The sequence below is a fragment of the Phodopus roborovskii genome, unplaced genomic scaffold, assembly GCF_943737965.1.
Source record: "Phodopus roborovskii unplaced genomic scaffold, PHOROB, whole genome shotgun sequence".
Lineage (NCBI taxonomy): Eukaryota > Metazoa > Chordata > Mammalia > Rodentia > Cricetidae > Phodopus > Phodopus roborovskii.
In genome coordinates, this window is record NW_026125295.1 from 2,662,367 (window position 1) to 2,687,850 (window position 25,484).

The 25,484-nt window shown below is 43.8% G+C and overlaps 2 protein-coding genes across 32 annotated transcripts in view; one reads left to right on the forward strand and one right to left on the reverse strand.

The window, feature by feature from the left end:
• The window catches only part of Clasp2 (cytoplasmic linker associated protein 2), a 165,882-nt gene extending 158,616 nt beyond the window's left edge, over nucleotides 1–7,266 (forward strand). For all 31 annotated transcript variants that reach the window (XM_051201527.1, XM_051201557.1, XM_051201535.1 and 28 more), the window contains 2 exons: nucleotides 3,364–3,480; nucleotides 6,961–7,266. In XM_051201527.1, coding sequence (XP_051057484.1) covers nucleotides 3,364–3,480; nucleotides 6,961–7,047 — 204 coding nt within the window. In that variant the 3' untranslated portion in view covers nucleotides 7,048–7,266. The remainder of the gene's footprint in view (nucleotides 1–3,363; nucleotides 3,481–6,960) is intronic.
• A 17,195-nt stretch (nucleotides 7,267–24,461) lies between these two features.
• Nucleotides 24,462–25,327, reverse strand: LOC127234693 (proteasome subunit alpha type-3-like). Its single transcript, XM_051201787.1, has one exon. It carries the CDS (start codon nucleotides 25,325–25,327, stop codon nucleotides 24,560–24,562), a length of 768 nt encoding a protein of 255 aa, XP_051057744.1. The 3' UTR covers nucleotides 24,462–24,559.
• Nucleotides 25,328–25,484: the final 157 nt, after the last annotated feature.

Below are 25,484 nucleotides of genomic sequence, written 5' to 3' on the forward strand. Positions count from 1 at the left end.
GAGGCCAGCCTCTTCTACATAGTGTTAGGCCAGTCAGAGCTATAAGTGGAACCCTATCTCAAAAAAATGACAGGGTTTATGGGGTGGTGGTGGTGATGGCACATTCCTTTAATCCTAGTACTCAGGATGCAGAGGCTAGTCTGGTCTAAGTGTGAGTTCCAGGACAACCAGTGCCTAACAGTAGGCACCAGATGTGACAGTAATCTTTTCTGTGTCCCACCCTACCCTGCAGCTACTTATAAAATAATCTCTCAGAGGCTTGATATTAATTATAATTGTTTAGCAAATGGCTCAGACTTATTACTAGCTATCTCTTACAATACACAGAGAAGCCCTGTCTCGAAAAAAAACAACAACAACAAAAAGTAAAACAAAACCCAGGGCTAGAGAGATTGCCCAGTTGCTAAAGAGATGGATATTGCTTGTCAAGAGTGTTGTTGTTTTGCTGCAGCTGCAGGCGATGGAACATGAGCCACGAGACCGGTGTGGAGTTTACTGGGGAGAGGAAACAAAGGGAGGGGTAGGTGTTGTCTAACCAGGGACAGAGAAGGAAGGGGAAGTTGGCAGAAGGGGCAAACAGGTGGGAGGCACTCACTTAAGAGGGAAAGCTCGCACATGCTGTCCTTGTGCACCCTCCCAATGCATGACCACACAACACAGGGCCCTTTGAGCTGTCTAAGTATCTGCCTGAATGCTGGTGTGCTATCCTGCCTGTTGTCAGCATAATGCCAGTATATCAACAAAGAGGACTTACAGCCTTTTTGAACTCCAGCTCCAAACAATCTGACACTTCTGGCCTCCACAGCACCCTGCCACACACACCATACAAGATTAAAAATAAAGTCATAAATCTTTAAAACAATAACTAAAAATAGAAAAATAAAGAAGCCCAGGGAAATGGATAGAGGAACCAGAGGTAGTGGCACTTACCCGTAATTTCAAGACTTAGGAAGCTGAAACAAGCGTACCTTGACTTTAAGGACAGTGCAGATGGTATACCAAGGCCTTGCCTCAGCAATTCAGGAATGGAAATGTGGGTCTGGAGCTATGGGTCCAGCAGTTACTAGTACTAGCAAGAGGTCCTGGGTCTGACTCCTAGCATTCACAACCATCTCTTATACCAGCTCCAGGGATTGAGTGCCTTCCACAGGTCACACATGAATGTGATGCAGTCATACATGCAGACAAAACACCCATATACGTAAAAGTAAAAATTACTTTTTAATGAAAAGGGAAAATGGATAGGTAGTGTACTAGTCTGAATAGTTGTCACAAGGATGCCAAATTCTGCTTTATGTAACTTGTGTTACCTTCTGTGAGTAATGTGTGCAGATGTGACAAGTTAGGTGTGTTGGGATGAGGCAGCCCTGGGTTTTTTCAATGCTCCCTAACTGCTGTCATAGGTGCTTATAAATAGGAGAGGCAGAGGGGATTTCACATAGCACAGACAGGAAATGGAGACAGATTGACATGCCAAGACCTTAAAACAGGGGGATTTGAGGTTTAAGGGTTTTGGTAATTGTTACACAGCAGCGGGAAGCGAATACAAACCAGATTAAGCTGGGTCTCAGAGACTGACCTCCTAAGTACAGCTCTGATATAATACCTCTCAAGCTCCTTCACAGTTTCCACAACCCAAATGAGCTGTATCTCATGTAGATCTCCAGCTGGTCCTGCCTTCCTCATCCTCCTACTTAGCCTGTTCCTGTTTTGGTTTTTGACCTAGAACTCCATGTGTATATCAGGCTGGCCAAGAACTCAGAGATATGCCTGCTTCAGCCTCCCAATTACTGGGGTTAAAGCCCTCCTATTTTATGTGTTCTCCTTTAATGAGTGAATTTATTCATACATAGGAAGTGCTAGGTTGTTTATGAAGTCATGCGCTCTCTCTCTCTCTCTCTCTCTCTCTCTCTCTCTCTCTCTCTCTCTCTGGTACATTTAGCCCTCATTCCCTTTTGTCCTTTTTATCTTTTGAGATGTATTTTTATTTTATGTGTATGGATATTTGCTTGTATTATGTCTGCACGTGCAGTTTCAGCAGAGCCTACAGAGAGCATTGGGTTCTCTGCAACTGGAGTTACAGATGATTATGAGCTGCCATGTGGTTGGTCCTTTGCTAGTGCTCTTAACCACTGAGCCAGCTCTCCAGTTCCTTGTCCTTACTTTTTAGAATGAATTTTATATAGCCCAGACTGGCCTTGAATCTGCTATATAGCATAGGGTAACCTTGAACTTGTGGTCTTCCTGCCTTTACCTCCTGCTGGGGATCAAACCCAAGGCCTTGTGTGACCTAGACAAGCACACTACCAACTGAGCTCCATCTCTACTCCATACCACCCTAGTTTATTGTCCCAACCAGCGTCCTCCTCTAGATTGTGTTGTGAAGTATTTTCTGACTATCGGTTTCCTACCCTGCTCTCTCCCGGCCATGGCTTTCAGTAAGTCTTCCACAAGGATCCGTTGTATCTCACTGGACAGTGACAAGCGCTGTTAGCCTGACCTATCCTGGTTACATAGCAAGCCCTTCACAGTATCTGACTGTTAAATATAGCAGTATCGGAGTGTTACTTGTAATTGGAAAAGTCAGCAGAAGTAAACTTGAGCATTTAGGCTTGAGTGTGCAGTTTAGTGCTAGAGTATTTTCCCTTCATACTAAAAGCCCTGGGTTCATTCACAGCACAGAAATCAAGCCTAAATTTACAGTACTAAAGAGTAGTGAAATTAGGATTGTGCTAAATGGTTAAAAATTAATTTATAATCTTATAGAGATGGTAAAACTGAAAAGTTACATCTTTTATTATGAATTTCTTTCAAAAGGATAATGCCTGGTATTTTATGTTTTCAGTCATTTTAGAAAAGATGTGACTTTAGTGGGGATGGACTCTTGGTAAAGTGTTTACTTATATTCAGGTAATTGATTTAGTACTCATGAATAGGATTTCTGTGGACTATTGGGAGAGAATAAAGGGTATGTCCAAACTTAACAAAAGTGCATTATCTAGACTGGACTTATTTGAGAAGGTTATTTAAAGAGGGAGACATGTGGAACATGCTAGGCCTGGGTTACGGGAAGACCTTGACTGGCAAACCACAGCATCCTCATTAGATGGTGTGGAGGGCTGCACTGCCTCTGAGCTGCATGCTCTACGGAGGTTCCCTGGGGATGTCTGCAAAGTGGATCCTAAAGAAAGGACATGTGGAGAACACGGGCGGCTGGTGGGGTGTGGCGTGGGGTAGAGGACAGCTGCATCAGTCCTGCCTGTGGGGGAGGGCTGGCACAGGTGAGGTTCATATGAGAGCTCCTCTGTCCCTGAGGTGACTTTCTTAAACCATCAGAGACACTAACACGGCCTCTCTTCCTAGGGTTACGATAATTCAGAAAGCAGTGTCCGGAAAGCTTGTGTCTTCTGCCTGGTAGCCGTCCATGCGGTGATTGGTGATGAACTCAAGCCACACCTCAGTCAACTCACTGGCAGTAAAGTAAGTAGCACTGAGGCTGGCAGTCGGGTAGCAGCCATGATGAGTCCCAGACTTAGTTCTCTGTGTAGTAGGTGGTGAGCTTGCTACCCGGCTTTTAGTAACTAGTTCTGAGCTTTCACTTGGCCTTTATCCCTCCAGCTGCCTTCTAGCTCTTCTCTGTTCCTACCGTCCGTACTGCGGTTACTAACACCAACAGAGGCGGTACGGTCAGGAGGCTGCTGTGGGGATACAGCCGACAGTCTCCCAGCACACTTACACCCCGACCCTCCGCCCAGCTCCCAAATAAGTACACAGACACTTAGTCTTACTCGTGAATGCCTAACCTGAGCGTGGCTTCTTTCTATCCTGACTACCTTTTGCCTCTGGGATTTTACCTTTCTATACACCTCTCTTTACTTCTTTTACTGTCTGTGTACTTTCTTTACTCTGTGGCTTGCCCTAAGCTGGGTGGCTGGCCCCTGGAGCCATCCTCTCCTTCCCCTTCCTTCCCCTTCTCTCTCTCATATTTCTTCTCCTACATGTTCTCTCTGCCTGCCAGCCCCACCTATCCTTTCTCCTGGCCAGCTGTTGACCACTGGCCTCTTTATTAGACCAATCAGGTGTTTCAGGCAGGCACAGTGACACAGCTTCACACAGTTAGACAAATGCAACGTAAAAGAATGCAGCACAGCTTTCCACCGTTAAAACAAATGTTCCACAGCGTAAACAAATGTAACACATCTTCAACCAATCTTCCATAACAGTTTAGTTAAGAACAGGTTGTTGTAGTTAATTCACAAATTATATCTCCCGAAATGTGGAACACTTGAAGTTCTTAACAAATGCCCTTGAAAATGTGGTTAAAACCGCTTCAGGCCTGTGATCCTAGCACCCCAGAGGCTGAGCAAGAATCACTTGCTTTATTTGTCTGTCTTTTAAGTTTCTTAATTTTTTTTATTTTTTCTTCTCCCCCCCCCCCCCCAGTCTGTTTTCTAAGACAAAGTCTTGACCATGTAATCCTAGCTGGCCTGGAACTCAGAGCTGCCCCGCCTACCTCTGCCTCCAAGTGCTGGGATCAGAGGTGACACCACCACGCCCAGCTTGTTTCTCATTTGATTCTGGTGCCGCTGCTGCATGCGTGGCCCAGTGAGAGGGAAGGAAAGAGCCTTTTGTGAAAGAAAGGTCTCGGGATTTTGTACCTGATCGGTCAGTGGCTGCACTGTGGCATCTGCAGAAGGGTTTCCTGCTGCTGATGTTGGCCATGGCTGTTTCCTGCCGTGTTTTTATGCCTTATCATCTGTGTGGGAGGGCTGTCTCAAGGCCACCTGCCCTGCAAAGCTTCCTCTTTCCTGCCAAGAACTTTGCTGTCTTTTAAACCTGCTACCCTGTCTACTACCTTGAGCAGTGCCAGAGTGTCCTCCACCAACACCACCCCCATCGTGGTCCATAGTTCAATGGTTGCTGGCCAATACTGATCAGAGTTACCACCACCACCATAATTATAACAACCAGAAGAACTTTATGCTGTCTATCACTACCGTAGCCTCCTCTGTTTCTATAACCAGGACCACTAATAGTGGCCACAATCACCTCCATCATTGTAGCTTCCTATCCACTGAAATTCCTTCCCACCATGGCCAAAATTACCTATACCTCCAAAGTGGCCTCCTCAACCCCTAAGTACCCAGATCCACCTCCAGGACCTCTTTGTGATCCAGCAGGACCTCTTCTTACTTAGAAAGGTCCTTTGCACTTACAGTTTGTACACATCAGTATTTTTGTGCATAATTTTTACCAACTGTTGTTACCAGCAGTTTTCCCACCAGCCTGGACCCAGAGCTGCATCAGTCCCAAGTAACACACATAGACGCTATTGGCCTGTTACTAGCATTTCTTATTGGCTTGCTCTGTCTTAAATATTAACCCATTTCTATTAATTTAAGTGTTTCCACGTGGTCTTATCTTACCAGAGAGAGGGTCCAGACTTCTTTTCTCAAGTCCCTACATCTTGACTCTCCCCACTACTACATCTCCCAGAATCCTCCTTGTCTCCTAGTCCCGCCTACCTTGCATTCCTATTTGCCAACAGTGTTTTATTCATTAACCAATAAGAGAAACATATTTACAGAATGACATCTCCCATCAAACTGTCTCATGATCATAATTCAGAAAAGCAAATTCTCCCCTTCTTCTATTCTATCCTAACATTGTGGTTCAATCTTACCATACTTTTTCAAGATACCCACCCTAGCCCCTGTTATTTTCTGCATCTGTCACCCACATTTTCTAAACTGATAAGTAAACACTAGACTTCACCAATCCTTTCTTTGGCTTCACTATATGCCCATAAATCAGCCTGGCATACTTAGGTACACATTGCTGCTTTTACCTCTTAGCACAAAGCTAAGTCACCAAAAGAGAGAGAGAGAGAGAGAGAGAGCCCTGGACCCTTTTTTGTTTGGAGTCTGCCATCACCATCTGTCAGGGTGTTTTCTTAAACTGTTGTCTGTAGTTCCAAAGCTTAGGACACTAGGAAACAGCTTGTGTTGCTACTCTGCTTCTGTGCATCCTGGCCTTCCATTTCAAGTTGTGAGAGTCGTTGCTTGGAGGCCAGTCTAGGGTACATAGCAAACTCCAGGCCAGGCTACACTACAGCTCCAGATTGCTTCCAAAAGCAGACAGAAAGACAGTCAGATACTGTACTTTTCTCTCCAAGCTTTCTTGTTTCGCTTGTTCTGGTTTGGGGGATGCGCTAGAAGACTGAATCTTCCTAAGATTCTACAGTGCCAGCTGACTTTGGCTTTGCAGGAGTCCTTTTGTCTTTGCCTTGAAGGTTCTGAGATTACAGGTGTGGACTCCCACCCCACTAGCTCCTACCGTGGCTGTACCGTGATCCCGATTACCATGCAACTTTGACTTGGTAATTCATCTGCAAGACTTAAAAATTTAAGTAAAGGTTATTTTTCTTAATGTATTAATCCTACCGAGCTTTGAAACTTTTTCTTATGGACCATGATGGTTGAATTTTAGCTAGTGCAGCTAACTGGAGGCATTTACCTTCATTTAGAGTTTTCCCAAATCCCAACAATTATTACTGTGGACAAATATATATATTAAGTTGCAAAAAGACAAAGTAAAAGTAGACATATGGGTAAGACATGCGGCTCAGTTGTAAACAGCTTGCCTAACACACTCAAAGCCCTGGATTCAGACCCCAGCACCACATAAACTGAACATAATGGTGCACACCTAGGGTCTAGATGGAAATGTGGGGTCAGACATTCAAGGTCATTCTCAGGCACATACCAAATTTGAGGACACCATGGCTATAAGAGACCCTGTCCCCAAAAATATCTATCTTTCAGATCTTGTGTATGTGTGTGTGCGTGTGCGCACACATGCATGCACATGCGTGCGTGTGCGCACGTGCAATTTCTTACTGAATGTATTATTGTAATTAGAGCAGTTTTCTCATGTGGCTTGTATGGCTCTGGTCCACAGATGAAGCTGCTGAACCTTTACATCAAACGTGCACAGACAGGCTCTGCAGGAGCTGATCCCACTACTGATGTTTCTGGACAAAGTTAGTGCTGCAGGTCTCGGAACAGACAACTGCCCACCCTCCTCAAAGAAAGGAAACTCTCAAGTACAGCTTTTGGGACTAAGCTACCGTTTCCCAGTTCTATATAGTTTTCTGTTTTATTCCGTTCTGTATTTTCTGTGACAGAGGATGTCCTCAGTCTGCATGTAACTTTATGATAGTTATTCCAAATTCAGGAAAAGCAGTATTAACATCAGTTGATCAGTCTACAAAGGAATTTTTTAATCTAATTCACCATTTCACGTTTTTACTTCTTTGTCTTCCCATTAACCTTTGCCAGTGTTATGATTGTATAAATTTTTTTTTTAAATGCTGGTTAAACAGGAATGCTTCAGGCTTTAAAAGTGTAACAGACTAAACATTTTTTTGCCTCTGTTCAATTGCAGGAGAATATTTTTATTGCTACTTTGAGTTTTGTTCCGTATCATGTCCTATGCTAGAGATGTTGACAATGATGTGAGACAAAGCAGGGCTACTTGGAACTCCAGCCAGACTCTGTTGATGTGACAGTGGTACATGTCGTTAGCTGCGACTTCTTTGAGATGCCCTCAAAGAGAAATGTCATAGAATCAGCCATGTCTGTAAGACTGATGGTGTCTGTTGGTTCTTGATCTTGCCACCTTTATTTAAAGCCGTGCCCCTTCTGACCCCGTTAGAAAGCTGCACCAAATCACCTGCCTGGGTTTCCATGGGAATTACTAAAATGGAAGGTTTTGTTGCAGAGCTTTTTGGTTTATCTTTGTTGTGAATGATGCTTTTTGTTGTATTTATTAATATCAAATTCACTTATGAATAGACTTGATAATGGAAACAGATGAAAAAAAATCAAGTGCATGTGTGTCTTTGACTGTCTTCTGTTTCTCAATTGATAAACTAATTATTGACATGGGAGTCAACCAGGACCTTCTGTTGAGTGGTGGAACCTGGTTTCCTTTGACCATGAAATTGTCTTATGAAAACCCTGACCCTGATGAGAGAGAAGACGGTGCCGCGGCTCGTGTACAATGGGCTCACACTTTCTACCTCTTCAGGGTTGACACCTCACTGACCCGCTGCCTGCAGTGTCTTGGAAAACTACTTTAAGGTGATGTTTGTTTCGTTACCATTTAACATTTTTTTTTTTTAACTCACCTCTGCTAAAGCTATTGTTTTTATGTGCAGCCAACTTTCAGATATTACCAGTTTGAGTAAAGCACCAAAGTAGGAAATTTGGAACCAGGATACATCTTGACCTTTTTTTTTTTTTTTTAATCCTAACATAAGGTGAATTTGACCGGAAAGCAAATGGCTGTTAGGGAAGGAGTTCGCTATTGTTACAGAGTTATCTATTCTTTGTTCAACTGAAAAGAATGTAGAAATGTATGTAAAGAGCGTATGCCAAGAGAACTGGACGGATGGATGGTTGTAGGCTTTTCCCTTCCTTTGTTTTTATTCTGTTCCAGCAGCAAGTAAAAGGGTATTGCTCCATATCCCCTCCCCTACCTGTAACAGTTTTGTTTTCTACTGTTAATGACATTGTGTATTTATAGTTCTATGCTTACTGTTGTGCATATACTGGCAATAAAACTGTACATAACATTACTTGAAAACCTTAACAGTGTAGCTCGGCTGTTTCTGTCTCACTGTAACAAGAGGTATGGGTTCTTACATAAACATGAAAGATCTTGAACCAGGTATGTCCTCATGAATTTTTATATGTGTATTTGAGTTGCAAATACCAGAAACAACCACCACAAGCCAGTATGTCTCTTACAACTTCAACACTGAAGTAGTGTTTTGCATTGAGGCCTTTAATGTATCTCATAACAATGTTGAATCCGTGTATGGATTTAATTTGGACCTCTGCACTGTTTTCATTACTGTTGACAGCTGAGTAGATCGATTTGAGCTCAATAATAGCATTGAAAAATTAGATCTAGTCCCTGGGTCTCACAGGAAAGAGTGAGCTGCATAAAAGAAAAGCATGGTTTATGGTTCCCAAAGGAAGCTAACACGCACTCTGGCAGTGGTGGGGTGCCTTTAATCTCTGCACTCAGGGGGCAGAGGCAGGCCTGTCTCAAAGTTAGAGGCTAGCCTGGTCTACAGGGTATGTTCCGGGAGAGCCAGGGCTACACAGAGAAACCCTGTCTCAAAAAGGGGGGGAGGGGGAGGAAGGAAGAAAGAACTAAACATGAAAATTGTATAATCTTGGAATTAGATATGGGTCTGTGGCAGAGCCCTTGCCCAGTGTGCACAGGGTCCTAGGTCCATTTCCCAGGGCCACAAAAACACTTCCATAATTTCAAGTTTTATCAGAGTAAGAAAATTATTGATATTCAGATAGATCACTGTATGCAGTATACTTTTACTTTGTTCATTTGAGAGACATAACTTCGATATCAGCTATTAAAGACTGTCATGCAAAGAAAACTGTTTAAATGTCCTTCGCTGAAGAAATGGCTCACATTTAAGAGTGCTTGCTTGCCCTTTGCATTAGTTAGGGTTCTCTGGAATAACAACTTAGAATGAGTCTCTCTCTATGTATATAGAAAGGGGATTTATTAGGTCCAGCTAATACAACAATGGCTGCCTGTGAATGGAAAGTCCCAAGAATCCAGTACTTGATGCGTCCACAAGGCTGGATGTCTTACCTGTTCTTCAGTATATGCTGAAATCCTAAGGAGACTCCAAAGCCAGGAATAGATGTGCTGGGAGGCAAAACCAAGCAGGCAGCAAGCAAAAACTCTCCTGTGCCCTTGTATCATATAGGTTTCCAGCAAAAGACTGGCCCAGATCAGAGGCGGGTCTCCATACCTCAAAAGATCTGCATTTTAAAGATGTCTTCCTACCTCGAAGATCCACATTAGAAATGGATCGTCACACTTCGAATTGAGCAAAATTCCAGCTGTGGTCAAGTTGACAGCCCAAGATAGCCACCACGCTCTTCCAAAGGACCTGAGAGCTCAGTTCCCAACACACACATGGCAGTTCACAATCATCTGTCAGTCCAGTTCCAGGGGATCCAGTGCCCTCTCCAGTGGGCTTCTTGGGCGCCAAACATGCACATGGTACACTTACATACGGGGGGGGGGCGGGGGGGGGGGCTTGGGAGAATTTGCCACAGTACATTTGCAATCAAGAGCAGAGATGATTGCACGCATAGTTCTCTGCTTCCTTTCTCTAATGAAGTTCCTAGGAAATGGTGTCGCCTGTGGTGAGCATGTTTCTCAATGTCATTAAGATAATCTCCCATAGATAGACCCACACCAACCTGATAGAGACAACCCTTCATTGACACTCTTCCCCTGTGATTGTAGACTAACCGTCACACCAACTCGATCCTGTATGTTTTCTCCAACAACACATTCCGTTCAGAAGTTTCGGGTTAACAGAAGGTGGGATTTTTAAAGTTATTCTCATGAAAGAGTGGTTTGGGATTTTGCTTGTTGTTCTTGTTGGGGTTTTATTACTATTGTTGGAGTTGGGGTCATCTGGAGGCTTTTGTTTTGGGTCTTGTTGTTATTTCTTGTTTTAAGGACACCTCCTCATATAGCATGGGCAGCCTCAAGCTTACTGTAGAGCTGAAGGTGATCTTGAGCTGCTGGAGATCAAATCCAGAGCTTCATGTATGTCACACAAAGAGTCCGCTAATGTCCCCTACTCCAAAATGGTGGGGTTTACTTCAGAATACCGCTGTCAGTTCCACAGTCCACAGAAAGAAATACAAATTTAAAACAAAACTTGCTTACATTGAGTTTTTACCCCAGGTCAGCAACAGTACAATAACCAAGGAAACCAGACAAATAACCTTCAGCAATGGCTGGCTAGTATTAAAAGTTCCAGACTTAGTCAGGCAGCGGTGGTGCACGCCTTTAATCCCAGCACTCTGGAGGCAGATGCAGGCAGATCTCTGTGAGTTTGAAGCCAGCCTGGTCTACCTAGTGAGTGCTAGGACAGGCTCCAAAGCTCCACAGAGGAAACCCTATCTCAAAAAAAAAAAAAAAAAAAAAAAAAAAAATTCTGAGAGTTGTCTGAGTACTACGTGGTTACACTCGGATGAGCAGTACCTACATAATCAGAATGAGACAAAATGAGACTGGTGGTTGCCATTGAGGATGAGGGGAGATGGGAGTTCAAATAAGTAACTGTTCAGAAACCAAGACATCTAATATGGGTGCCATGAGCATCTATGCAGATGTCAAAGCAGCTACCTCCCAAGCAGCCTGGCTGCTGCTGCCTTCCTTCATACTCTGCTCATTTTCTTGCCCAAGACCTGAACCGTTCCACCTACTGTCCCCAAGCCAAGCATTTCACTTGTGAATCGCAGACTTTATATTGAAGTGGTGGGCATGGTGGCACACACGTGTAATTTCAGCACTTGTTAGGCAGGCTGACATGGAAGGATTGCTGTCAGTTCCAAGCCAACTTGATGCACAGTGAGTTCCAGATCAACCAGGGCTACGCAGCAAAACCTTGTTTCGAAACACATCATTTAACAAATAAAGTTTGCCTGAAGATCAAAATGTGAAGCTAGCCACACTAGTCAGCCCATAGGCTACACAGTGGTGGCATGTTGTGCCCGTCCCGCCAGCGGGAAGAACCACAACAACAGGATTCTTCTCAAGCACACTATTGGGAGCTCCAAGCTGAAAGAGAGAAGGACTGAAAAAGAGAAGAAGGACCCCGACCCTACGGAGCGCCAAGCTTATATACTCATGATGATGTGGACATGCAGCGTCCTCTGATTGGCTTAGGTCTCATCGGACGATTGTGCATCACCCAATCGGGATAGGTGAGCAGCCATCTTAGGATAACGTCACAATGTTCATGCGCAGACGATTAGGATACAAGAACAATAAACAAGCTGACGTGGCAAAGCCAACGTGGCCAGCGTGGCTTCCCACAGTGGCACACACCTTTTCTCCCAGAGCCACACTAGTTAGCCATAGAAGCTGGGTGGTGGTGGTGCATGGCTTTAATCCCAGCACTAGAGAGGAACATAATGCGGTGGAGATAGGAGTGCAGTGTATTCAGTCTGCAGTCACGCTGAGGACAGAGTCACCCCAGCCTTGGTAGAGGTAAGAACCCTCTAGTGGTTGGCTGCTTTGCTTGTCTGATCTTCAGCTTGAACCCCAATATCTATCTGTCTCTGGGTTTTTATTACCCGTGCTATATTTTGGCACCCAACTTAAAGGTACAAATTCACGAAAAAGCCATTTGCCTGTGGCTTTACAGCCGCCGGAGCTGCAAGCGGGGTTCCCACTGGGTTCACTTCCAGCTGGCTAGGTTTTCTCTTTTTTCCCTAAGACAGTCGCCAGCCGCCAGGCAAACTCCAGAAGCACCTAGGCTTCAAAGACCACGGGAATCTCCCACCCTGGACCAGCTGGCCCTGCCTCAAGGCAGCTCCCGTCACACATGCTCCTTCCTGACAATCCTGAGTAGGTTTTTCAGACACCCACTACCACCCCGGGGCTCCATGGGTCTTGGGCTTGCCCTGCAGCCCCTCCCTTTCCTTGGGCTGCTAATCTCAGCTCAGGGCTACACACCCACAGTTCACTGACCCTGTCAGCAAATCTGGTCAGGCAACTGGGAGTTCTTAAAGGGATGAATTAGTTAAAAGAGAATTTTTTTCCCACACTAAAGAATGAAAAACACTGTTAAAACGGAGAAAGTTAAGTCTCTGTAAGATTGCACAATGAATGATTTAAAACTGGAACGATTAAATGAAGGGATAATCAACCGAGATTCACATACTGTTAATTATCATTTTGATAATCTTTGTTGTTAGTTTGATAATTCTTGGTTTATCTCTTTAAAAAGTTGGTTGGTGGAAGTGTCAAGATACAGGTGTTAGAAAAACTTTTTAAAGCAGATCATAGAGGTACTTAAACCCAGAGGAATTTCAACATTGCATTATATAAGGTTAGAAAGGAACAGCCTAAGGTTTTCAAGCAACCAACCTTAATATATTCAGGAATTCCTTACAGGAATTGCCAAATGATAGAGGCTCTGTAAGAGCTAGTTGGACCCCTGTGCCAATGTTACATTTAAAGAGATTCAAGGAAGTGCAAGTCTCATATGGCAGATGTTAAACTCATGGTCAATTTGTAATAGAATTATTCCTAAAGCCTGGATAGACTTGGTTATTGCTGTTTTAGAGCCTAGTCAACAATTACAATGGAATACATGGTTCAGAGAAGAGGCTAAGACTATTGTAAATCTAGAGGTATGGAAATCTCCCAAGATCAACTTCTTGGAGAAGAAGATTATGCTACTTTACAAAGGCAATTTCTGTATGATAATCATGTCCTGCTATGCCACATAACAGCTTTGAATGCTTGGCACAGAATTGGAGAAGTAGGAAAGAAAATTGCATCATTTTCTAAAGTTGTACAGGGCCCAAAGGAAGCCTTCACAGATGATTTCTTACAAAGATTGACATCAGCAGTCAATAGAATGATACCAAACTCAGAAGCTAGACAAATAATAATTGAATCTCTAGCTTTTGAAAATGCTAATTCTCAATGAAAAAAGATAATTAGGCCTTTAAAGGCAAGGTCAGCACCCTTGGAGAAATGGGTCCAAGATTTAATCAATATTGAATCACATGACCATAATGATTCATGGATGGGAGAGGTGATTTCAAGAGGTTTGAAGAAAAATCAAAATGTCAAGTTTTCCAATTGTGGCAAACAAGGTCACCTTAAAAGGGATGGCAAACAAGGCGTTCCTAGAAAACAACGTTTTTCTCTAAGCATAATTCAAGCAGAATGCCCCTCCCTTCTGGATTATGCAGATGTGGCAAAAGCAGGCATTGAACAAATGACTACAGGTCAACAAGGGACATTCAGTGTAACCCTTTGTCATCATGAAATGCCTTGAGGAACCTCTCACAGGCCCCTATGCCAAATCCAGTTTAGTTGTTTCCTGTCATCTGGAAGAAACTCCTTCCTAGGGCAATTAAAAAAACCTAATGCTTATTGTAAGAAAACATGCTGCTCTGGATGATAGAAGAGCTTTGGAAGATGAAATGAAAACTTCAGGAGAAACCATAAGTCAAAATGGGTAAAGATGAGATTAGGAACCTCCCCAGAGTTAGGGTTGGGGAACTTGAAGAGTTTAAAGACTTTTGGACAAATAAGCATCAAAAGAAGGCAGGAGAACTAACTGGGGGGAAAAAATTACCAAGAATAGGAATAATCTGACCTAATGATGGAACCCCACAACAACAATTCCACAAGGACTATAACAACACCACAAGCTGAACAGCACCAACTAAAGATTAGCTTTGTGCTACAAACTGCTTGGAACAATTTCTAGATGGCTCTGAGATGATCCAGCCTTACAGACTACTCTAGCAAGGACTTGACAAGGCCACGCCCTACGCTTGCTTTCCCATTACACAGAGGCTGGACAACAAATGGTAACAGCTGCCTCTCCCAAGACGTGACAGTTTAACCCAAATTTTCCTTTTCAGGGTCTCTTCAAGATGCCATTGCCCCCAGACAGTGGGAAGTAAATTTAAGAACGTGATACCCACATTCCCAGGGGGTAGGGTGGGTGGTTTCTAGTGATTCAGTAGGTTATAGATATTTGTCATTGTTTGGGGGACTTTAAGTTGTTATTGGTAATGGTCAGGAAAAAAGCTAACAAAGGAGATTAGATTCAGGGTTCTTGCTCTGAAAAGAAAAAAAAGGGGGATACAGAAATGATAGAATAAAAAGATTATTGGATCTATTTTTAAAAAGCAGCTACTAGTTTTAAATACTTTGCATTGGTTTGGATTTCTGCATATTGTGTACAGATATTGTATTTTGATATAAATTTGATATTAATTTTATAAAAAACATACTGTACATATGTTTCTAATCTTGTTCAAGGTATTGTTACCTATATTGCTCATTTACCAATGTAATGCAAATTTCTAGTCCTCAAAAATTATTATTACCAACTGTATGGAATCCTAAGGAAATGCAGGCTAGTAACTAGTCACCTATTACAATTGAATTTGTAACCACATTAGGTATGTTTCCAAGGTCAAACAGATGTATTTTGGATAGACAGGTCATCTTAAACACTTCAGAGGTCTACAGAACGTGAGCATTTAAGATATTTTAATAATATGGGCTCTTTTTTTAGGACAGTGAAACATATCTGCCCCTGGCATCACCAGTCTACCTTAGAGAAGATGATAGGCATCAAAGAAATTCCACATGGAGGTTACTTTCTTTGTGGCAAAAGTAAGCCACTGGGAAAGAAGTACTCTTGCCTCAACTGCTGACAGTGTGCTGTCCAAATTGGACAAGCAGAACACAAAAGAGAGGGATCGCCAGGCATTGGTGGCACACGCCTTTAATCCCAGCACTAAGGCAAAGGCAGGTGGATCTCTGTGAGTTCGAGGCCAGCCTGGTCTACAGAGCGAGTTCCAGGACAGAGAAACCCTGTCTAGAAAAACAGAGAGAGAGAGAGAGAGAGAGAGAGACTGCAAAACTTTGCCAAGACATGGCAGGACAGTGTTTCAAAAATCCTGCTTCATAGAAAAGTCTGTCAAATATTCTAGACCTTTAGGCTAAAGATGGATGCCCCAACATTACAGAGGGACCTTGGGTGACTGTCCAGGAAGCCAGCTGTTTTTGTCATTTCTCACATTTTTTGGAAATCACTTGCTCACACTACCTGCTTACTCAGTTAATATTATTTCCTTCTCGGGTCTCTGAGGGGATTGAAGACTAGATAGTTATAGTATTCCCTGTTTACCAGACTCAGAAAAGAAACTCACTAAAGAGGTGTAAAAGTTTGAGAGACATTAAAAGATAATTTGCTAATCCAAATTAGAATAGAAGCTGAATTTGGACTCACCAAGATAGGATAGATGATGGAGTATTTGCCCTGAATTTGTTAAATGAAAATGGGCTAGACATTGTTGATGTACTTATTACCTGTATATATTGTATATAGTTATTGTACTTATTGTATATAATTAAACCTTTCTGTATTAGAACAAAGGGGGAATTGTGATAACATTTTGTTTATGATATAACAAAGCTTGCCTGAAGATCAGAGTGCACAGCTAGCCACAGCCATAGAGGTCAGGCAGGGGTGGCACACGCCTTTAATCCCAGAGCCACACTAGTTAGCCATAGAAGCTGGGTGGTGGTGGTGCATGGCTTTAATCCCAGCACTAGAGAGGAACATAATGCGGGTGGAGATAGGAGTGCAGTGTATTCAGTCTGCAGTCACGCTGAGGACAGAGTCTCCCCAGCCTTGGTAGAGGTAAGAACCCTCTAGTGGTTGGCTGCTTTAATTCAGATCTTTAGTTTGAACCCATATATCTGTCTCTGGGTTTTTATTATTCTCTCTCTCTCTCTCTCTCTCTCTCTCTCTCTCTCTCTCTCTCTCTCTCACACACACACACACACACACACACACACACACACAAAATATTAAAAAAATGGACTGTCTGTCTGTAAAAAGCAGGCCGATCTCTGTGAGTTTGAAACCAGCCTGCCAGACCTGCACAGTGAGCCCTTCCACACACACACAGAGGCCAGGGATTTGGGGTAGGGTGGGGCATTTCTCAGTTCAGTGACTGGAATACAAACATTCAGACCGGAGTTTAATCCTCCAAACCTACATAAAAGCTGAAGGTGGTAACCACAGCACCAGGGAACCAGAGTCCGATCCCTGGGGCTCACTGGTTAACCAGCCTAGCCTAACTGGTGAGCTCCAGCTTCACAGAGCAAACCCTGCCTCTAAGACAGGTGGAATTAAGGAAGACAGCCAGCACTAGTCTCTTGCCTCACGGGCATCAGCACACAGGTGCTCACAGGAACATGGGATGTTGCTGGCTTGAGACACTCGACTTTAGATTTGTCACATAATCACATGAGAGCAGTAGACTCTACTGCCTGGAATTGGGCTGTCACCATAACAAATACTGGAAGACCCAAGGCTTTGTTTTCAGCAGAAACCGAAGGCCAGCCTCAAAGAGGATGCCCTCTCAAACCTAAAAGCACATAGGCAGAGGGGGTTTAGAATTTAATAAGGGAGGCCTCCCTGGAAGTTGGAGGGAAGGTAATCTTGTTCTGTAATGGCAAATGCTCTGGCAGTACTGTGACCTTGCTTAGCATGGAAAGGAACAAATGAGCCAGGTGTGGTGGCACACACTTGTAATTCCAGCACGTAAAAAGTGGGGGCAGTAGGATCAGGAGTTCAAGTTGGCCCTCGGCTACATGCAAGTTGAAACCAGCCTGGTTTATTTGAGAGCCTATCAGTAAACTGAGCAAGCATGAGGACCTGAGTTTAGATCTGAAGAACCCCAGTAACAAACTGAGTACAGCCGGGCAGGGGCTTTAGTCCCAGTACTCGGGGTAAGGGGATCTCTTGAGTTGGATACCAGCCTGTTCTACAGAGCGAATTCCAGGACAGCCAGGGTTACCCAGAGAAGCCTTGTCTAGGAAAACCTGGGTACAGGGGCCGGAGAGATGGCTCAGTGGTTAAGAACACATGCTGTTCTTCCACAGGACTCGGATTCAATTCATAGCATCCACGTGGTGGCTCACAACTGTCTGGAACTCCCTTTGCAGGGACTCTCAAGTCCTCTTTTGGCTTCTCCCAATGAAAGGCAATGCCTAACTCAAGTGTTCTGAATTTTACCCTGCTTTGCATGAGCTAATTTTTACCCTGGCAGCCCTATGAGGCTAGGAGCTGCCACTCGTTCCTAGAAAGGCCAACTAAAGAGACACGTGAAGGGCTGGCTCATTGGTTGGGAGCACTGGCTGCTCTTCCAGAGGACCCAGGTTCTATTCCCAGCATCCACATGATGGCTCACAATTGATTGTAACTCCAGACCCAAGGGATCTGACATCCTCTTCTGGCCTCCACTGGTACTCTACCAGCTGGTGCACAGAGACACATGCAGACAGAACAGCCATATACACAAAATGAAAAAAAAAAAATAGAGGCAAGTTTAAATATCTACCCTTAAAACCCTGCAGTGATGACACCAGGCTGGCTGAAGACATCCACAGACGTAGATGCCGTTGTGATGAGCAAATGTGTGGTGGAGAAATTGGAGAGAAAGAAGCAGACTGGTCCATGTGCTGTGGGAAGAGGCAAAGGTTGAAAGGAGCAGGCTACCCAGAGCCATGGTGATGCCAGCTGGGTCAGGATACAAGGTCACACAGCAGCCAGGCTGTGCTGGCATCCATGGCCCATGTTCCCACTAAAGGCCACATGGGTGCCCAGAGTCTAGGTCTAAGCCTGAGACCATGTTGGTGTCCGAGGGCCATGCTGTCACCAGCTGAATAGCCTGCACTGCCTCCCAAGGAGCCATGATGATGTCAGGGCCTGAGCCCCTGCCAAGGACCATGTCTAGGTCCATGGCCCTACAGCAGCCAGGGTCTGTGTTGATGTCCATGGCTTCAGTTACCACTGGAGATTTACAGGTTCTGGACACCCACCTCAGTTCAAGTTGGTCCCTGAGAGCCATGTTTCCACTGGGGCCAGGCTGATCTAAATGGCCTGTGCTGCCAGCCAGGGTAGTGGTGATGTCTAGGGCCAGGCTGCTGCTGTGGGCCATACCTGGGTCTGTGGTCCTGCTGCAGCTGGGGTCTGCGCTGATCTCCATAGTTCAAGATGCCCCAGGGGACCATAGGAACCATGCATGTACTGAGCACGCACCACCCTGTGCTGGCCCTGCGAGAGCTGGCCCTTCCCTCACTGGCCACTATGGCAGAAGAGCTGTCCCTGCTCTTCACTCAGGAGGAATGGCCTCCATCCCTCACCACAGGTGTGGTGTAGAAGAGCTGGCTCCACCCCTCGCCTAAAGGGGGCAGCCCAAGCAGCCTGGACCGACCAAACCCACATCCAGGGCTCTGGGTTGGCCCACCCCAGCATCTAATCCATTCATGACCTGCTGCAGGGTGTGAAAGGACTGAGCCGTAACCAAAGGATCCCCAGGACCTGGGGCAATGGTGGGGACATCCAGGAGTTTTGGTAAGGGTCCAGTGTTGATGGCACACCAGACCAATAGTTGACCACAATGAATATTGGCAGGTAAGGCAGAATGGACAAAGGACACACCGTATGACGGGGCCACGAAGGCCAACGGAGGAAAGACGGGGGAGCAACGTGGCTTTTATTTGTTTTGTTTTTAATTACACTTGTACGTTTTCTTTCGGGGAGGGTGCTACAGAGGTGACAGGTAGATATGGGCTGGCTGTGAAGTGGGTGGGGTTGGTGTGCATGATGGGACATTCCCAAAGGATAAATTAAAAATATATTTAAAATATACTGTGCACAAGTCTGTGTATAAATATGCGTATGTAGCTTAAACAAAATTTTCTCGCCTGGGCTGACAATGTTCTCCAAGAGTCAGACCATCTAACAAAGACTGCAAGGCCAGGTTTGAGAAGCCCTCTTGAATTTTGGGTCACAGTTGTCCAAGAGACTCCTAAAACCTAATAGGCTGTTGATGTTGCTCTCGATCCCTTTTGCTGAAGGCACAGTACATTTCAGATGCAAGGCCTGGGCTGGATCTGACCTGACCTGAATGTGTCTTTCCTGAGAATAGGTTTCATGATATCAGAAGGCACCAGGCAGCTTCCAAAGGAGGAAAGAAACCTATTGATGGAAGCTTCTGTCCCACTGGGTCCCAAAGCCGTGCAGTCCCAAATAAACACACAGAGGCTTATATTAATTATGAACTGTTTGGCCGATGGCTCAGGCTTCTTGTTGGCTAGCTCTGTCTTAATTATTAACCCATTTCTATTCATCTGTGTATTTCTACATGGTCTTGGCTCACTCCTGATGCCAGGACCTCTTTCTTCCTCGGCAGCTACATGTTCGCTCTCTCTCTCTCTCTCTCTCTCTCTCTCTCGCTCGCTCTCGCTCTCTCTCTCTCTCTCTCTCTCTCTCTCTCTCTCTCTCTCTCTCTCTCTCTCTCCACTCGCTGTGTTCCTTTTCCCAGCTTCTCCTAGTCTTGTAGTCCTACCCATATTTCCTGCCTGCTACATCCTGCCTGTCCATGGGCCAAAACAACTTTATTCATCAACCAATAAGAGAAACATATTCACAGCATACAGGCGGACATCTCCCATCAGAAACCAACAGTCGTAACTAGCTTGAAGTTTATGACCACCATGACATGATAACCCTAAGGGTGCAGTACCACACATACCTTGGTGGTAACCAATAGCTATTTAGACTTACAACCTGCTGTGCAAGAAGGAAATTGTGCCTCCCACGGAAACCTTGCCAGCTACCCATGGCTAGGGAAGTCATGGGTCTTGAAGGAGAACCCACAACCATTTATTAAACCAGCATTGTCCCTAACTACACCCCAAATAGTTGCCCTTATACTCACAGAAAAATGTAGTTCTCACACCTTATGAAGGAAGCTGACCATTGCACATGGGGACTAGAACAGAAAGCCACAACCAATCAAAATACAGAGCCCTGGATCCCCAGTGCCAATGGATACATTTATAATATGACTCCTGAACCTACATTTGCAATATGACTCCTGGACCCAAGGCTCAGAATGCATTGCTAGAGATGGGGCTGAGATTGTAAGAGCCAAAGGATGAAAGAGTCTACTGTGAGGTTGTGTCTCCTGGTAAGGGCAGAAGACACACCCATAAAATCTCACCAACATGATTGCCTAAATATGAGCTGAGCAAGGATAACAACAACAAATATGCTAACATGGACCAGGTCTCAGCCTCACACAAAGAACTACAGGCAACTCAGGGATGCTGAGAGCGAGAGAGACACTTTTCCCCAGAGAAGAACACAATTTGCTAACCAATACCAAATGGTCAGTGGTGAAAACATGCAAGTAACATTATTCAGACTGAGGAGGTTGGTTTTATGTATTTAGGAATATGTATATATACATATACGCACTGTAACAACAGTGGGGAGAAGGTCATGAATTTGGAAGAGAGCAAGAAGGGGTATTGGAAGGGAGGAAAAGGGGAAGGGAGAAATGATATAATCTCAAAAATAACAGAATAAGCCAGGTGGTGGTGGTGTGTGTGTTTGTGTGTGTGCGCGTGCGTGCGTGCGTGTGTGCGTGTGCGTGTGTGTGTGTGTGTGTGTTAGAGGCAGAGATGTATTCAGAGTGATCACATTAGGAAGAGAAACAAATGAAGTGTTCCAGTGACCCCAACCTACTCCACCTTCAAGGATAATGACAGAGGTTTAGGTATAATAGAGGACAACAGGTATGTAAATCTAATCAGACCCAGTCATGGTGTGGTCTCACACATCACTGATCTATCATCATCTCAACTCCGATTTCTGTAGTACAAATAATAAAAACCCAGAGACAGATAGATATTGGGGTTCAAGCTGAAGACCACACCATGACTGGTGTGGACTAGTGCTGGTACTAAAGCCATGCACCACCACCGCCCAGCTTCTATGGCTAACTAGTGTGGCTGCTGAGATTAAAGGCGTGTGCCACCCCTGCCTGGACTGCATGCTGACTAGTGTGGCTGGCTTTGCACTCTGATGGTCAGGCAAACTTTATTTGTTAGATTATAAACAAAATATCACTGTATCTCTGCTGTGAGAAATGTGTAAACATCTCTCCTGGAAGATAAAGAGATTAGAACAAATATTTTCTCTCCTCTCTCTCCCTCTCCCTCTCCCTTCCTCTCCCTCTCTCTCCCTCTAAGTATCTTTTGCACCCTCGTTCCAGGAGCTACCTCTAAAGTTGGAATAGTTAAAACAACCTATGTTGTTTTCCCCACTTTTGGGGTAGATTACATGCAACTACCTCCTTCCCTTCTCCTTTCCCTAATCTTTTAATCACCATCCTTTCCACAGGGCTGTCTAAATTCTCAATCATCCTTCTATAAGTGTCCTTCATTCTTCTGCACACAAGAATTGACTTGCAGAAAACTGTGTTTGAAGATAAAATGCAGGCTGCCCAAGTCTCGGGTCCAGACTTTTAAAGAAAATGAGTGAGACAGAATTATCAAGAAGATTCCATCCATCCAGGAATTTCCCACCAGTTGCCTCACAGTAATTCACAGTGTCCTGTCAATGCCCCCATGTCGGTGGAAGTTCCCTTCCCACCAGCAGCTCCCAAATAAACACACTGACTCTTACATTAATTGTAAATGTTCGGCCAATAGCTCAAGCCTGTTACTAGCTAACTCTTTCCTTGAAATTAACTCATATTTCTTATCTATGCTTTGCCATGTGGCTTGGTAGCTCTTCTCAGTATGGTCTTCCCATCTTATTCCCTCTGCATCTGCTGGTGACTCCACTGACTTCGCCCTTCCTCTTCCCAGAGACCTCACTTTGGTTGTCCTGCCTATTCTTTCTGCCTGGCTGCTAGCCAGTCAGCTTGTTATCCGAGCAACAAATCTTTACATTGTACAAGAGGATTATTCCACAGCATTTCCCCCTTTTTTGTCTAATGAAAAGGAAGGTTTTAATTTTAACATAATGAAATTATATACAACAAAACATATCAAGTAAGAATTACCGTTACAATATCTAGTTCATTTGTATTTGATAAAATTAGAAAAAATATTGCCTGTTTTATCATTGTGACTCTAAAGTTGTGTCCCTACTTCACCTTTACCATACTTATAATTTACCATAAAGAAAGTAACTATAACTATGTTGTCTTCAACTCTGTCAAAGACCTCAGAAGGGTGAAATGTTACCTAACGACAGAGACATCTGGCTGTCTGAACAGTCAGCCTAGGTTCTTCTGTAACACTGAGGCATTCAACTTTGATCTACAGGCCCAGTGTATCTGATGGACATTTCTAAGAAGCAGGGAGTTTTGAAGGACTGTCCTACCTTGTCTTGGCAAAGTTTAGCAGTTGTTTTCTTTTGTGTCCTACTGGTCCAGTTTAGACACTATACTGTCAGCAATTGAGGCAAAGGCAGATTCTTTGGCCAAATGGCTAGCTTTTCCAAAAACAAAGCCAACTTCATATAGAGTTTCTTTGATGCCCATTATCTTCTATGAAGTAAATTGGTGCTGCCAGGCTCAGATGTGTCTTGTCATGAAAAGCCTTAGGCTATTAAACATATTAAATGCCATATTCTATAAATCTTTGAAGTGTTTGAAGACTATCTAAATATATCTGTGTATGACCCTGAAAACATACCTAATGTGACTGTAAGTTTGACTATTATAGATGACTATTAATTTGTATTTCTTAATTATGCATTATATTTTAAAATGAGCTGCATATAAATAATACCCAAAACAAGAGTAAAAGTATACATACTGTATAACAAAATTGACTTTAAATTTGTATCAATATACAAAAAACCATACCAATATAAAATATTTAAGACTAGTGGTTATTTTTTTTTGGTGGGGGGGTTCAAAGTGGATTCAATAATCTACCCTTTTATACTATCATTTCTATATCCCCCTTTTTCTTTTCAGAATGAGATCCCTGAGATCTAATCTCCTTTGTTTAATTTTTTCCTGACCACTATTATAGGAGGAATACAGCCTGATAGCCTGACTGGGCCATGGCTGCCCTTGTGTAGACTGGTTCACGTGAGCATGCATACTAATGACTTTCCCTTGGGCCATCCTGGAGTCTTTCACTGTGCTTGGACACCACTCATGTGGGGTTGCCTGATCCACAGAGCCTATAGAAGGAGGCCAGCACCATATACTCTTTCACTGAAGCCATGGGATGCAGGGTATATAGGGGAGCCTGATTTCTGCAAAAAATGGGTCTGAGTCTGCATGCTTCGCTACTCATCTGACTGCCAGTGTCTGTGTTGTTGACTCCATGCCTTCTTATCCCCTCCCTCAAGGGCTGTCTGAGCAGGGTGGCCTGCAACACATCATCATTAACAATTTGTGACAATCCTCTCTTAGGTGATAATATCCGTAGCCCATCTTTTGGGAATGTGGACATCTTTATACTGGGGAGCTGATAATCTTTGCTAGGTCTTGGCTGGGGTATTCTGTGAGGCTGGATCATTTCAGTCAGCAACCTTGAAGCTGTTCTGAATGCTGGATCACCTGGGCTATCTGTTTTCATTGATGTCCTTGTCCCCTTCCAGAAAATATGTAAACTTTTAAAGGTCACACACACACACACACACACAGAGGTGTATGGATGCATTAATACACGTATAGACTGTGCATTATACATAAGTTATCCATATTTGATTTTTTGTTATTTGTTTGAGCAGGTAAAATATATGTCATGTGTCTTGTAGTTCCAGGTTTATTTCTTTATTTCTGTAGTCAGGATTTCAGGGGGGGTCTCCCTCAATCACAACTGATCATCTTTAACCTTGAACAAATCCACAGCCTCTCATTTTCTGTGAAAATAAAGGCATAACCTCTTCCCCAAGGTAACACAATAACATAAAGAATCCAGTCTTTCAGTGTGTTTCCCATCTTTTTTTTTAAACAAAAATTTAATGAAAATTGATCAGTGGGTATATATGATCCATGGTGCTGGTAATATGAAACTGTCACAAAAATGTAAAACAGAAGAGATGACGAAGAAAATGTTACATATTATCATCATCGGATTCATCTTCTTCCTTCAAAGATTCCTTGGCATATTTCTCTGCTTCCTCCTTTATATCTTTTGGAACAATTTCATGTCTTCCTTTAGTTAATTCACCAACCCAGCTGAGCTCTAGTTCAAGAGCTTTGTCCTTAACTTCATCATGTACTGTATAAGTTATTTTTGCAACTTCTTTAACTACATCACGGCAAGTCATTTCTTTCATCTGAAGCTTTTCTATTTCTGTCTTTGCAGCTTGCCTGGCTTTGCCAATGGCACAGCCCCAATAACCATATGAAACACCCAAGGGATCAATCAGATAAAGCCGTGCACCATCATTTGAACTGTAAGACCCTAACATGAAACTGCAGCCAGAAAGTCTTACAGCACTGTAGAATGTGTAAGCGTGTACATACATGGCCACTCTGTCTGCAAGGTGTTTTAGAGTAATGTTACAGCCCAAGTTAGATCTAAAGTTGGATGCTTCTTCTCTTGCTATGTCTGCTAAGGAATGAGCATCTGCCAGCAGACCTGCAACTGCCATTCCAACATGTTGATCACCATTAAAAAGTCGTTTATTGGAGCCTTCATCATAAAGTTTAGAAAGGACTAATTTTTCTACCCCAAACACAACACCATCTTTACATCTGATCCTAATAGCTGTACTACTGTTTTCCACAGCCTTCATAGCATACTCAACTTGAAAGACTCTTCCATCAGGAGAGAACATAGAGGCAGACAGGTCATACCTGGTCCCAGTGGAGCTCATGGTTCCAGTTCTGACCCTGGAGGCCACGCAGCGCTTCCAGGCCTCAAGTGTGTTTCCCATCTTTTTTTTTTTTTTTTTTTTTTTCTTATCCAAAATGTGTCTATTAGGTTGGTTCCCACTCATCTTGAATCAGATGCTTTTTGGTGTTGCTTCCTCC